The sequence below is a fragment of the Condylura cristata genome, unplaced genomic scaffold, assembly GCF_000260355.1.
Source record: "Condylura cristata isolate star-nosed mole 26May11 unplaced genomic scaffold, ConCri1.0 scaffold00005, whole genome shotgun sequence".
In the NCBI taxonomy this organism is placed as follows: Eukaryota; Metazoa; Chordata; class Mammalia; order Eulipotyphla; family Talpidae; genus Condylura; species Condylura cristata.
In genome coordinates, this window is record NW_004567106.1 from 52,135,257 (window position 1) to 52,148,860 (window position 13,604).

At 36.4% G+C, this 13,604-nt stretch overlaps 1 protein-coding gene across 1 annotated transcript in view; it reads left to right on the forward strand.

Annotated features, from left to right (window-relative positions):
* The window catches only part of CFTR (cystic fibrosis transmembrane conductance regulator (ATP-binding cassette sub-family C, member 7)), a 134,039-nt gene extending 127,702 nt beyond the window's left edge, over positions 1-6,337 (forward strand). Inside the window, exons 25-27 of the mRNA XM_004677166.2 lie at positions 3,835-4,007; positions 4,881-4,986; positions 6,128-6,337. Of these exons, the coding sequence (XP_004677223.1) occupies positions 3,835-4,007; positions 4,881-4,986; positions 6,128-6,328 (480 nt within the window). The 3' untranslated portion in view covers positions 6,329-6,337. The remainder of the gene's footprint in view (positions 1-3,834; positions 4,008-4,880; positions 4,987-6,127) is intronic.
* The last annotated feature ends 7,267 nt before the right edge of the window (positions 6,338-13,604 follow it).

Sequence of the window (13,604 nt, forward strand, 5' to 3'; positions counted from 1 at the left end):
CCTAATTTGGACATGGGAAATGATTGTTTGATTTGTGTGACACTAAGTAGAAAATACATACCACTTACCAAAATCACAGCCTTCCTATACTTGGAATCTCCTAGGCTACATAACCATACTGATAGCTCCCATGGATTAGGTACCTACCACATGCCACACTCTGTGCCAACCTCTTTCCACAAATCATCTCATTTAAGCCTCATTGCAATCCTTTGAGTTCTATACCATTATATTTCCTCCACCTTTTACCTGTGATTTAATGATATTTAAAGTAATGTACCTATTGCCAGCAGCAAATGAGTGGTAGATTGCATATTCAAAGCCACTTCTGTTTGACTATAGAGCCCCAATCTTTAAACAGTACTTTTCTTGATGAGTCATTTGACTTATACCTCTAAATCACCGACAGTGCTAAAAACCAGTGTTACCTAATTTAAAAAAAAGGAGAATACAATTTAAAAATACTGAAAAAAATCCTTAAACTCTAATAAATAATCTGAATTGAAATACTGACATTTCTGTCATTGTCAAGGAACTTCTAATTTTATAATTTGATTTTAAGGGATTATATAGAGCCTTAAAGATGAGCAAACAGAGGCACACAGACATGCAGTGACTTGTCTTATAGATTACACACTACATTGGCAGAGCTAAGGTCAGCAACCATTCAGTTACCATTTGCCATTCCCCCTTCAGTTTGGATTTGTCATTCATCAGTATCCTGTGTGTTTTGTTTGGCCAGCATTAAAGAAGTTTAGTATATATTTGTTGAACAAATGAATGGACATATCACGACTGACGATGTGTTTCAGTAGTAGCACAAATCTAAAGAACACAAATCTTTACCCTCAGGAAGCTGACAGTCTAACAGGAGAATTTGCACATGTATTGTCAATGCCAGGTACTTTACTGCCTAATGGATGATCTGGAATATTCAGAACACTAAGTAATGGCACAAACTTGAGAGACAGTCAGGGTATACAGGAAATGCATGCTTTTTGATGCTAAAATAATCCATCAATTCTGGGTGCCTTATATGCCATATAAGAGACTCCAGAAAAGAACTACCATAGGATTTAAAACAGACAACAATGTAGTCAATCTGATTTAATTTTCTTTCTTCATATAATATATTTACATTAAATTGTTTTTTCTTGAAATAATGTTGGTTTATAGCACTTAAGATATATGTTATCTCTTCAACTATATGTTACCATACCATGCCACCTCAAAAGCATTCATAATCCTCCTCCATAATCCACTGGATACTTTCAAAGGATCCCTGAGGTACTGAATTTTAAAGTGAGAAATTGGGTACTTGGGATTAATAGCATGATGCTTAAGAGATAATGATGGCCTGAGCCAGGTTCACTGTAATAGGGTTGTCAAAGAGGACAAGGATTTAAGAAGTATATGTCCAGGACTCAAGAGAAAGATTGAAAAATCATTAGCTCATGAGTAATAGCAAATACCTAAGAATGAATGAGCGCTCATTAGAAGAGTTTAGAGAGTTGGGAATGAGGAAGACTAGTATTCAAGTATCTGAAAGAGGGAGATTTGCCCATACATAGTAAAGGGAGAAATGGTCATAGAAAGTGTGGTTTCTTATAAGCCAAAGAATATATGTTTCAAGAAGGAAAAATGATGTTCTAGTGTAAGGCATGGAGATAACAGAAGAGCACTACCCTTTGAGGTTTCTTGATGACATAGATAGTGGACATTGAATAATAGCTAAACGAGAATCAGGCAGCAAGTGAGAAGTTTTGCTTTTGTTTTAAGAAGATAAAGACTATAGAAAGTTCATAGACTGAAGCCAATAATCAAAAAACTGAAGCTAGAAAACACCCGAGTACTCTAGTCCAGTGCCCTTTATTCATATTCTCAGCCACTTGGGTCAGAAAGTAGTTTCATATTTGTGTCTCCCAGGATACATCAGAGAAGTCCCTGTTGTCTAATTAATGTGCTTATCTTTCCCACAGTCTCATAAATCCTTTTAAATATTAATTAATTTTCACCAAGTGAGATTGCTTTAATGAGAAACCTAGTTAAGGAAAGGATTGTTGTCTGCAGTGAACATCATGGCACACAGCTAATTTTTGCTGAACAAACACTGTGAGGCAGCCATCTCTGAATTCACTTGCCTCCTGAGAGTCTTTCTTCAAGTCATTATTTCATTCTGCATATATTACAGTTAACTGGAAGTACATCTTAACTTTCTGATGGTAAATCCCAGACTTCCCAATTATCTATGTATTTGGACAATTACCTATGTATTTCTTTAGCCAGCAAATATTTAGCAATACTTTGCAAAACATAAACATCAATGCATATTTATTTAAATAAATAGTAAGGACTAAGACTTCTATCACTTTGTCTTATTTTAAAATAATGGGTTTCTATATATTTTTTGCAATTTTAAGATCTTTTTCCTATCTAGCTTTAGAAAGTAAGCCTCTCATGTGACCACAACTCTCTTATTCTACAGCCTCTCATGTGACCACAGCTCTCTTATTCTACCCCAATATCTAAGCACCTTTAAATCTCTTAGTATCATTGCTTTAACGCCAGTTTTTTTACTTTGTGATTACATCAGTTTCTTACAATCAATTTTATCAAAGAGACGAATAATGAGTTGAAATATGTATTTTTTTAATTATATTTTTTATTGAGGTAATGTCAGCTTACAACACTATATATGATTTACGGCTATAGATTCACATCCATTTGTCATTTAAAAAGCTTTCCAAAAAGCGAAAATAGAAGGAACATACCTCAGCATTATAAACCCAAGTCTACAGCTAACACATACTCAGTGGTGAAAAATTGAAAGCTTTTCTTTTAAAATGAAGTACATGATGAAGGTGTCTATTGTCACCACTACTGTTCAACATAGTATTGGGAGTTCTTGCTAGAATAGTTAGAAAAGAAGAAGATATAAAAGGAATTCAAGTTGGGAAAGAAATAAAGCTGTCACTATTTGCAAATGACAATATACATAGAAAGCCCTAAAGACCCCATTTAAAAAGAAAAGCTGTTATAAACAATAAATTAGTACTGTGAAGTTGCAGGCTCCAAAATCAATATACAAAAGTCCATTGTATTCCAAAACAAAAATACTAAACTAGAAGAAAAAGAAACTAAGTAAATAGTCCCATTTATATTTACATCAAAAAAGACTTGAATATCTAGGGGTAAATTTAACAATGAAGTTGTTTTATTTATACAACAGAAAAGCTGAGAGATTGTTAGAAGAAATAAAAGACACAAAGAAATTGGATGGATTGTAAGAATTGTAGAGATGGCTCTCTTACCCATTACAGATGTGGATTTAGAGATCTAGTCACTTGATTCTTTTAGGCTACTTTTTATACTGTGTTTGAACAGAGTGGAGAATGAAAAGAAATATAAAACAATCTGTAATGATGGAGTAAATACATTCTGGAATACTATGTTTAATAGCATGTATTGTGTTGTAATTATCTGTGTATGTCTTTATGAGCCCTGAAGCCTCCAGTGGCCATGTGCCATTTCTCATTTCTTTAATACCTAATGAAGTACTTGACATATGATTGGTACTCTGAAAATTTCCATAATGAGTGAAGTATAGCACAGACACATGACAAATCACACTTGGACCCCTTAGTGCTTCTAAGATTGCATGTAGACTTTCATTCAATGAAGCCCAAATAGTAGGAGGATGGGTGATACAAATTTAGACTTTCAGAACTTCTATGTGCCATTTTAGACTGCCAGTCTAAATAAAAAGTGTTTTAATCTTGTGTCATCTGTACCACCCTTTCTAAGCACAGTGTTTTCCCTTCTTTCTTTCTACAGGTTGGACTCAGATCTGTGATAGAGCAGTTTCCAGGGAAGCTTGATTTTGTCCTCGTGGATGGGGGTTGTGTCCTAAGTCACGGCCACAAGCAGTTGATGTGTTTGGCCAGATCTGTCCTCAGTAAGGCAAAAATCTTGCTGCTTGACGAACCCAGTGCTCATTTGGATCCAATGTGAGTTTCAGACTTGTGATGTAAAAATACAGTTGGAGCAGAGTTAGTGAAGCCTACGTCATATTAACACAAATTCCCACTAGACCATTCTGTAAACAAGTGGAGGACACCCCACACCAGATATGAAATAACTGCCCAGGGAGAAAGTTACTATTTGACCTGAGCACAAGGAAATATTTCTTGGTATAAGAGTCCTACATTATTTTCTGACTAATTTTGGAATTTAACATACACATTTTGCCCTTGTCAATACATGAGGAAATGTTTATTTGCACAGCATATCTAACCATTATAATTTTTCTTTCTGTCACATGTATGCAACAGGGAATAGTTATAACACAACAGGACTACTAGTGATTCTGTATAATGAGAAAACATACTTATTTGTGAAAATCCTCTTCAAAATACTTGGTTACTTTATTTAAGGAAATGTAGAATCTTCCCCATGGAAATTGATTGTGGCTGATTCTACATCAGTAGTATTTTTAAAAACATTTAAACAAAGATAGTACCCTCCCTGGCAGCGGACCCTCCCTGGGTTAGGACACAGCACTGCAAGCTGGCCGCAGCCTACTCAGTGCAAGTTCAATCCTCAGTTCCATCCCCACTCTGGAGGTCACCCACATGATGAGGCAGATCTCTCTTGACCCGCCCGCTGCTCCCCTCGGCAGTGTACCTCATCAGTCAGCCTGTTCAGTCAGTGAATCCTTTTTCTGCCCCTGCACCTCTGGCCTGTATCCCAGTTCTGTATGCCTGTATGCATAAATAAATAAATTTTTTTAAAAATAATAAGAAAGATAAGTAATTTAAAAATAGGATGAAAAGCATGCTGTCAAGTATAGCACAGACACATGACAAATCTTTCTTTTCTAGAACATACCAAATTATTCGAAGAACCCTAAAACAAGCATTTGCTGATTGCACAGTAATACTCTGTGAACACAGGATAGAAGCAATGTTGGAATGTCAACGATTTTTGGTGAGTATATAATTCAGTTAAGATCTCATGTCTCCTTTTAAGTCTTGCTAATAATCTTGCATGTGATAGTTACTGCAAATCACAACAATCTACAAGTTGTTTCTTAAAACATGTATCCTACAGTCAAACAGCTTTATTCAAAATAGTTGCACAGTTTGACTTTGACTTGAGCTATGATATTGGAATTCAATAAATCTGAAATAACAGCATATTACTAAATTAATGAATAAACTGGAGTATCTGTACATTTTTGTGCCCCCTTTTATTTTGGGATCAAGAAAGATGATATCCTGATACTTTAAATAACTAAACCTTGCATTATAGACCTGGATGGTCTTGCAGTCTGATGATGGTTTTAATGTGGTAGTCGAAAGACTTCATTTTTCTAATTTGGAGTCAGGGGTCAGATTAGTGACTCTCCCAAACACCTTCTCATTTTGCTTTCCAGACTATCACAGAGTCTTCCAAGTGTTGTTTACATATTCCCTTGGGCTTAGTCATAAGGAAGTTCTGAAGATAATAATGTATCATGTCATTTCTGTTAAAGCTTTTGAGGTTTCTGGAGGTAATTGTTTTCCTGACTGCAGGATTGTTATTACCATTATTATGGACAACTTGGCAAATAGGGTGTAGACTCATCACCTCTTGACCTGTCATGGTCCAACTCCAGAGGTTGGCTAAAGTGCTTCTATTCTTTGGCCTTGGGTTTGCTCATCATGAACACAGAAGGAGGCACATCAAACTCAGGCACCTGTTTGGAAGTGTTCAGTTTCAAAAATCCCCAGTTGAAAAGGTTCAACTTTGTGGATTTACATTCATTTTTAAGGTCAGAAAGAAGGGATCAAACAGGAATCATTCTTGTTTTCAGAGAAACCTAAAAAGTTCTCTGAAGAAGCACCATGCTCAGTGCTATACTAATTAAAAAATAAATCTTCTAGCTGCTAAGTGGAAAATTTACTGTATAAGCCTCATAAAGCAAGAGGATTTAGCCATTAATGAGACACATGGGATTATCAGACTGAAGGCTCTGGATACTGTGCCTTCTTTTTGGCGGTTCTTTTTTCTGAGCCTATGCCAGTTTCTCTCCTGCTCTGGTCCACCCTGCCTCTGTCTGAGACCTCACTAATGGCCACTTCCGTAGGTCATAGAGGACAACAAAGTGCGGCAGTACGATTCCATCCAGAAACTGCTGAGCGAGAAGAGCCTCTTCCGGCAGGCCATCAGCTCCTCAGACCGCTTGAAGCTCTTCCCCCTCCGGAACTCCAGCAAGCAAAAGTCCCGATCCAAAATTGCTGCTCTGAAGGAGGAGACCGAAGAGGAGGTGCAGGACACACGGCTGTAGAGAGCAATACAGATGTTAGTACTGACTGTTCGCTCATAGTTGGAGAAGAAAAAGTTTCTGCCTAAGAAAACAAGGATGAATTTTTTTTTTTTTTTTAATTTTTGGTCAAAGGAATTAAGGGCTTTCCCATGGGACTGGATAATGGCTTTCTGGCTATAGTCAAATTGTGTGAAAGGTACTTCAAATCCTTGAAGATTTGCAAGCCAGATTTTCCTGAAGACACTTTCCCTTTGTTGGTAACTGGAACAATGGCTGTAAAGAACAACCAGCTTATTTCTTCAACTTATTTTTTTAGGGAAAAGCATTAATCTGCACTACTGGAGAAGAACTATAATCGTACTACCTAGAGATATAATTAAGTAATGGTAACAGGAAACTTTAGTGTTTATGTATACATATGTCCCTTTTTTTTCCTTCTCTCCAAGATACATAAAAGCAAAACTACATTGTCTATTAAACATTCTGACTGTCTTGTTTCAAAAAATTAGAAGCAAAGGAGAGTCACAAGGCAGCCTGTTAAAATATGCAATATGCAACATAGAGGTGTTGAGCAGGAGACAGTTTCTCTCCCTGGAAATCGGGGTTAGTGCCATTCCACCTTCCATCAAATCCTAATACTTCAGATAATCAGAATATATCCCTTTCCTGGAAAGAAGAGCTGTGACAGTGCCTCGAGGGGACTGCAGGATAGCTCTTGGGATGCAGAAGTTTCCCAGAAAGTCACAAACTCCCAACAGTGCTGAACTGAAGAAAGATGGTTGAAAAATGCATCAGTGTAAATTGGCTCAGATCTGTCCTCATCACGGAAGCTGCAGGCAGAGAGGCGCTCCAGCCATGGCAGTGCAGGTAGATGTACATTAAAGTCCAACGATCTGCAACATCTGAGTAATGTGGGGTGATCGTGTTTTCAGGCTGGCTGTATATATCCCAGACTGTACCCCAGAATGGGAGCTATAATGGAAGAGACACTGAAAAAGAGTCAATCATGAGTTAGTTTTATATGCTACTATTTTATAATTTTGTGATGCAAATGAAATTTTCTCTAGGATATTTATTTTAATAATGTTTCAAACTCACAAATGACTGTATTTTAAAAATGATTATATTATGAATTATATTTGTATAAAGGAATTTTTATATTTGAAATGTTGACTTTTTATGACACTAGCTATATTTTTATGACATCTTAAAACTTGGGGGGGAGAACTAGGGTGATGTTGGCCCGGGGTTATGAATTACGTTCATGTATGGAGGGAAGCATCAGGGCTGACACAGATGTTACACATAACTGTATGATTCCCAGCCAGCACACAGCTTCCCCTGTATGTGCAGTTCTTGAAGAGTGTACCACAAAATCTGATTGCTCCTATCACAGACATGCTGCCTTCAAACTCTAAAGTAACCCTTTAGATTGCGTTCTATTTATTACTTTAAGAAAGTATCATATGTCAATAAAATCCATATATTTGTGTGAAACTTAGCTGTCTTCAAGTGTGTTCATTAATGGGGTCTCTTTGACCTCTTCAGTCTCTAAGGTTCACAAAAACAAAACATGAATCTTTCCTTTAGATATAGTTTCTTTGAGAATTTCACATGCCCGAAGTCACTTTTCAAAATTTTTTTTTAAATTGTGGCAAAATGTATTTAGCATAAAATTTATCATACTGGTGCTAATTTTTACCATTTACCATATAATGTACATTTTTAAAGTATAAAGTTCAGTGACCAAGTCCATTCAATATTGTGCAGTCAGTATCACATCTACCCCCAGAACTCTTTTCTTTTGTAAAACTGAAGCTGTAGCCATCCCACAAATTCACTCACACTCCTCCCCAGTCCCTGGAAACTACCTTTCTACTTTCTGTTTCTGAATTTAACAAGGCACCTCACATGAACAGACTTAAGATGGTATTATACGGTACTTTTCTGACTGACTTATTTCACTTATTATGTCTTTACGGTTCATTCATGTTGTAGTATATGCCACAATTTTCATCTTTTTTAAGGATAAAAACATTCCATTGGATGAATATATACCCATTTTGTTTAACCATTTGTCGGTGGATTTTTGTTTTGTCATGGTGGCTTACTTCCACGGTGTTGAATAATGTGTACACACACAAAAATGTTTTCCCATACATATGATATATTTCACAATGGGCCACTTATTTTTTGGAAAGCTTATTCAGAGATGGTAGTTGTCTGATTGTTCTTAATAAGTAAACAAACCTCATTAAAGGAAATAGTATATCTACACTAGAACCTGGGTGGTATTTTTCTTTATTCAACTCTGTTTTTAATTGATGATAATTCTTTGGTCCCTTTCTTCCTTGCAGTGTCTTCATGAAGCTATAGGTGTCATTGGTATATGGACAGTAGATTACTACTGAATGCTTAGTCCTCTATCCCTGACATTTCTTAGTGAAAAAGGTTTCTTTTTACACATGACCCCAAGAGGGCAGTCTCAGAGCATGCTCTATTTTAGTTATTCTACTTCCTTCCTCCCCCATTAATAAACTTAATATTCATGGTTATTTTAAGTTCACAGTAAAATTAAACAAAGTATACAGAAGATTTCTATATATCCCCTTCCTCCCTATCCCCCACCACCACCCCTTCCTCCTCACACACACAGCCTCTGATCTCATCATTTCATCATTCCTCAGAAGAATGGTACATTTGTTACAATAAGTAAATCCACATTGACATATCAGTACCACTCAAAGTCTGGGGTTTCATTAAGTTTCATTTTTCATGAGCCCTATTCATTCCTTCCTCCACTAAACCATGGCAACTGTGATTCTTCATATTGTCACAATTTAGCCTTTTGTTGAGTGTCATAAAGTAGGAATCATAGAATCATATAGTATGTAGCCTTTTTTGATTGGCTTTTTTTTTAACATAGTAATATGTATTTAATGTTCCTCCTTACACACAGGAATTATATTGACTCTAAAGATTATGCTGAAAAGAACTGACATTGACCATTCCTATTTACCATTATAGACTCGACTGTCTCTCCATTTGTTTAGCCCATTTTTGACTTTGTACCTCAGTGTTCAATAGCTTTTCTTGTACAGAACTTGTATGTTTTGCTAGGTTTATTTCCATGTATTACAGTTGGGGGATTTGCTAATGTAAGTGATGTATTTTAAGTTTTTAAATTTTACTTGCTTATTGCTGGTCTTTGGGACTGTGATTGATGACTTTATTAAATGTGCATCCTTCATCCATGCTACTATTATTTAGTAAAGGTTTTCATTGATTCTTTTTTATTTTCAACATAGATGGTCATGTCATCTGCAAGTACAGTTTTTTCTTTCCTTTCTTTTCTAGGTTTATTGCATTATTTAGGACTTCTAGTTCTATGCCAAATGCAGTGATAAGACATGTGTTAGCAACAAGATTTTTGTAGTTGTTCTTTATCAAGTTAGGAAGTAGTCTACTGTTCCTGCTGTGCTAACAGTTTATTGGGAATTGGCTTTAGAATTTTCTCTAATGCTTTTTCTGTATCTATTGATGTGATCATATATAATTTTTCTTCGTTAGCCTGTTGATAATATAGATTTCATAGCTTGATTTTGCCTGTTGGTAATATAGATTACCTAGCTTGATTTTCAGATGCTGAACCAGCTGGGGGAAATCCCACTTGCTTGTGGTATACAATTCTTTGGATTTAACTTGCTGACATTTTCTTGAGTACTTTACATGAAAAATACATTGTTTTGTGATTTTATTCTCTTGCATTGTCAGCTTTTCACTGATCTTTATTGTGAGTTCCTGTTCGATTCCCTTAGAGTTCTACTTTCTCAGGCTTGTCTACATTAAGCCTCTAGCAATTTGTCAATTAAAGGTCAGATTTTCCTACCCAGACACTGGTTCCTAAGAAAGTTTCTGCTTGATGATTTCTTTTCAGGTAACTTGTGATTCTCTATATTTACATGGCTTTCTAATTTGGGAGGCAATAGTTTATCCTGTGACTATTTCTCTAAAGATCTAAGACAATTTGTTGATTTTTTTTTTTCAGTTTGCTCCACTTTTTCATTATGGTTAGGCTGGAGTGGTGAACACTAAAGCTTCACATATGACAGATCAGAAACTTGAAGTCTTCCTAGTTCATTTTTGAGTAAAAAGAAAACCTTTGCCAAGATGGAAGGATTGAAATGCAAATTAAATATGACCAAATTAGAAAAAACAACCTCAATTCTGAAAACATAATTTTAGATGAAAAATATGCAAGTAATAAGGGAAAATCAGTGTTGGTCACCTAAGCATTATTGCTCATCCCAGTACTTGGCTTTTCCCCATATCAGTTTTCTTTCCTCTTCTTTTCCACTTTTAAAATAAGCTATTACTGTTACAGACTTTCTATTTTTATCTACTTGTTTCCTCAGAGTCTCAAGTTTCAGATTTTTATTTGTTTCAGCCTACACTCACTCCCATCTGACACAAACTTTCATTTATTTCTCAGCCCTTTCACTTTGCTTTTCTTCATTAAGTAAAAAAAACTAAATCTTGAAACAAGCATACTTCCTTCCAGTAACCAGGGACTTTCCAAGGTTGAGAAATTGCTACCTATTAAAGTGAAAAGCTAATAAAACCTCTATGTAAACATCTTAGTAGTTTGCTAAACACAAACCTTAAATATGTGGAAGACAATCAGAATGAGGTTTAAGAAACTCAGTATGAAAACCCGTTTTACTTGTTAAAACAGGTGTGGGTTATTACAATTCCCTATTAAAAGATACAATGGGGAGAAAAACTATAAATACAATGCAAATATATTTGGGCATGAGAACTCCAAATCAATAGGTTGGGAATTATAAGCTGCTCCCAGTGTACAGCCAAAGAGAATGGTCAGTTGACGGGAACTGGGGATCAGTGTGTGTGTGTTATTGTCAGAGAAAAGAACTCTTGGCCGAGGATTTGAGTTTATCTTTATTGCAGTGGGAACAGTCACTTGATTTTTAATAACTCAGTTTCTCTGCTAATGCTGACCTTTAGTTTCTGGTAGTAAGATGAATTAATGCAGTGATAATGTTAAGCAGTTACTTAGATAAAAAGTTAAGAAAAAAGCAACTTCTATTCATTAAAATAGAAAATTTGTGAGCTTCAGGGTGCTGTGTTTTAATCCATTGTGCCACCGGGGAGGACCCCATTTGCTCTACATTTTAAATAACTTTGTTTTACTTAAAATTTGCTTATTGTGATAAAATACATGGACAGTTGGATTTTTCAAAGTTATGTACATTTCTGTTAAGTACAATTCATGTTGTGGACTGAAGTGGAAAATGTCTGAAGTTATGCTGAGACAAAGCCTCAATGTAGACTGAAAGTGATACAGGGAGAGTCACTGAAGCTGGCCAAGGACACTGCCCAAACAGTTTACTGGGTCACTGATTCTTCCCCCATGTGCACAATTACAAAACTAGTCAGGCTCTAAAAACCCAGGGAAAAACAGAGTTAAATGAGTCCAAAAATGGCATTTAAGTGTCAGTGTTTTACAGTGCTAAGCAAAAATGGTTAAAATGTGTCTTCCTGCCACAACATGGAGCTCCTCTCCTGAACAACAAGCAACGTGCCAAAAATGGTGTCTTTCCACCTCTGCTGGAGCAAGCAGCAGCCAGACCCCAGGCCAGGTTGCCATTCACAGACAGCAGAAGATGCAACAGGAGACACTCCCAGTGCTGCACCAGAAGAACAACACTCAAAACAGCAGCTGCAACAGCCGAAGGAACTGACAGGTGGCCACACTCCACAGCTCACTGAGGTCCCCTGCTCCAGGTCTTCACTTCTCTGCCAGGCTGTAACTGCAGCAAAACCAGGAACAGTTTCAATTGTTAGCTAATTGCAAAACTTCCAAACTTCTCCTCTCTGAGGTTGTCTGCTGAAGGCCTCCACCTTCAGAGGCTTGCAGCAGCCTTCTGGAACATTGGCACAGTGGGGGCCAAACCTGCCGAATCCAAGTCTGAGTGATCCAAAAACCTTGCCTCCCAAAGACTGGGCGAATAGTGCGCCCCTTCTGCAGTCCTTTGCCCACCCCAAAATACAGTAATTTTTAGCATTTTCCCTGGGGCTATCTATCCTCACCAGCAACACCCTCCAGGGTGCACCAGCTGTATGTAACAATCTTTAGGCTTCAGCCACTGGTTACAAAAGTTCCAGGGTGTAACTGATAAAAGTTCCCAAGCTTGCACACCTGACTTATACCCAGATAAGGGTTTAGGAATCTCCTGCTTGCTTCTAAGTGCAAATGTATCCCTATTCAGACAATAAATACTCTGTTACCTAATTACTGGCGGCTCAGACTTTGGAGAAAGATTCCCTTTGGCCCTGCCTGTGTAAATAAAGAGATTTCCTCCTCAAAAAAAAAAAAAAAGAAAGAAAGAAAGAAAGAAAGAAAGAAAAAAATTGTACATAAATTACATACTGACCTTAAGAATTTCCCCCTTGTGGAGATTTGGCTCTATTAGGATAGCCAATTTCCCCAAAGAATACCTGAGTACAGTACAGTTTCACCAACTTAAATGAAACTCCAAGATACTTTCCTCTTCAGATATTGTAAATATTGGAGCTAAGGTGTAACTGTTTGAAGGTATAAACATTGCTTTCCCACTCAACTTTTGACATTGACAGAATAATAGGAAGAATGACCTTTATGAGTAATAACAGGTATGCTGAAAACAGAACTAAATCTGAGTTATGCTTTGATTAATAAGTATTGACACAATAGAGAAAAGAAAGAACTAACATATCTACCTTGTAATTACTCCTAAGAAATTAAAGTTTTAACTTGCCAAAATTTTAAAAAAGAAATTAGCTTTCTCTGGTTTAGTTTAGCTTTGTTTTTAAATGGCAATATGGAGAATTGGATGGTGAGTACCTGGGGATAGATGTGGGGAAAAGAGGAGATGTCATCAGATTTCCAGTAGAAGATTAATATGTTCTGAGGAATTTAATGTATATATTTGAAAGTAGTTAGAAGAAGAGATCTTATATATTCTGACCACCAAAAAATGGTGGTCTCTATTATGTGACATAATAGAGATGTTACCTAATGTTGTAGGAATTTGTCCATCTCTTCTAGATTGTTGAATTTGTTTGCAGATAGCTGTGCACAGTATTCTCTGATTATTATTTTGATTTCTGCTGTATCTGTTGTGATTTCACCTCTTTCACTTATGATCTGTTTATTTGTGCTTTCTCCTGTTTTCTCTTTGTGGGCCTGGCTAGGGATTTATCTATTTTGTTTACTTTTTGGTTTCATTGATTTTTT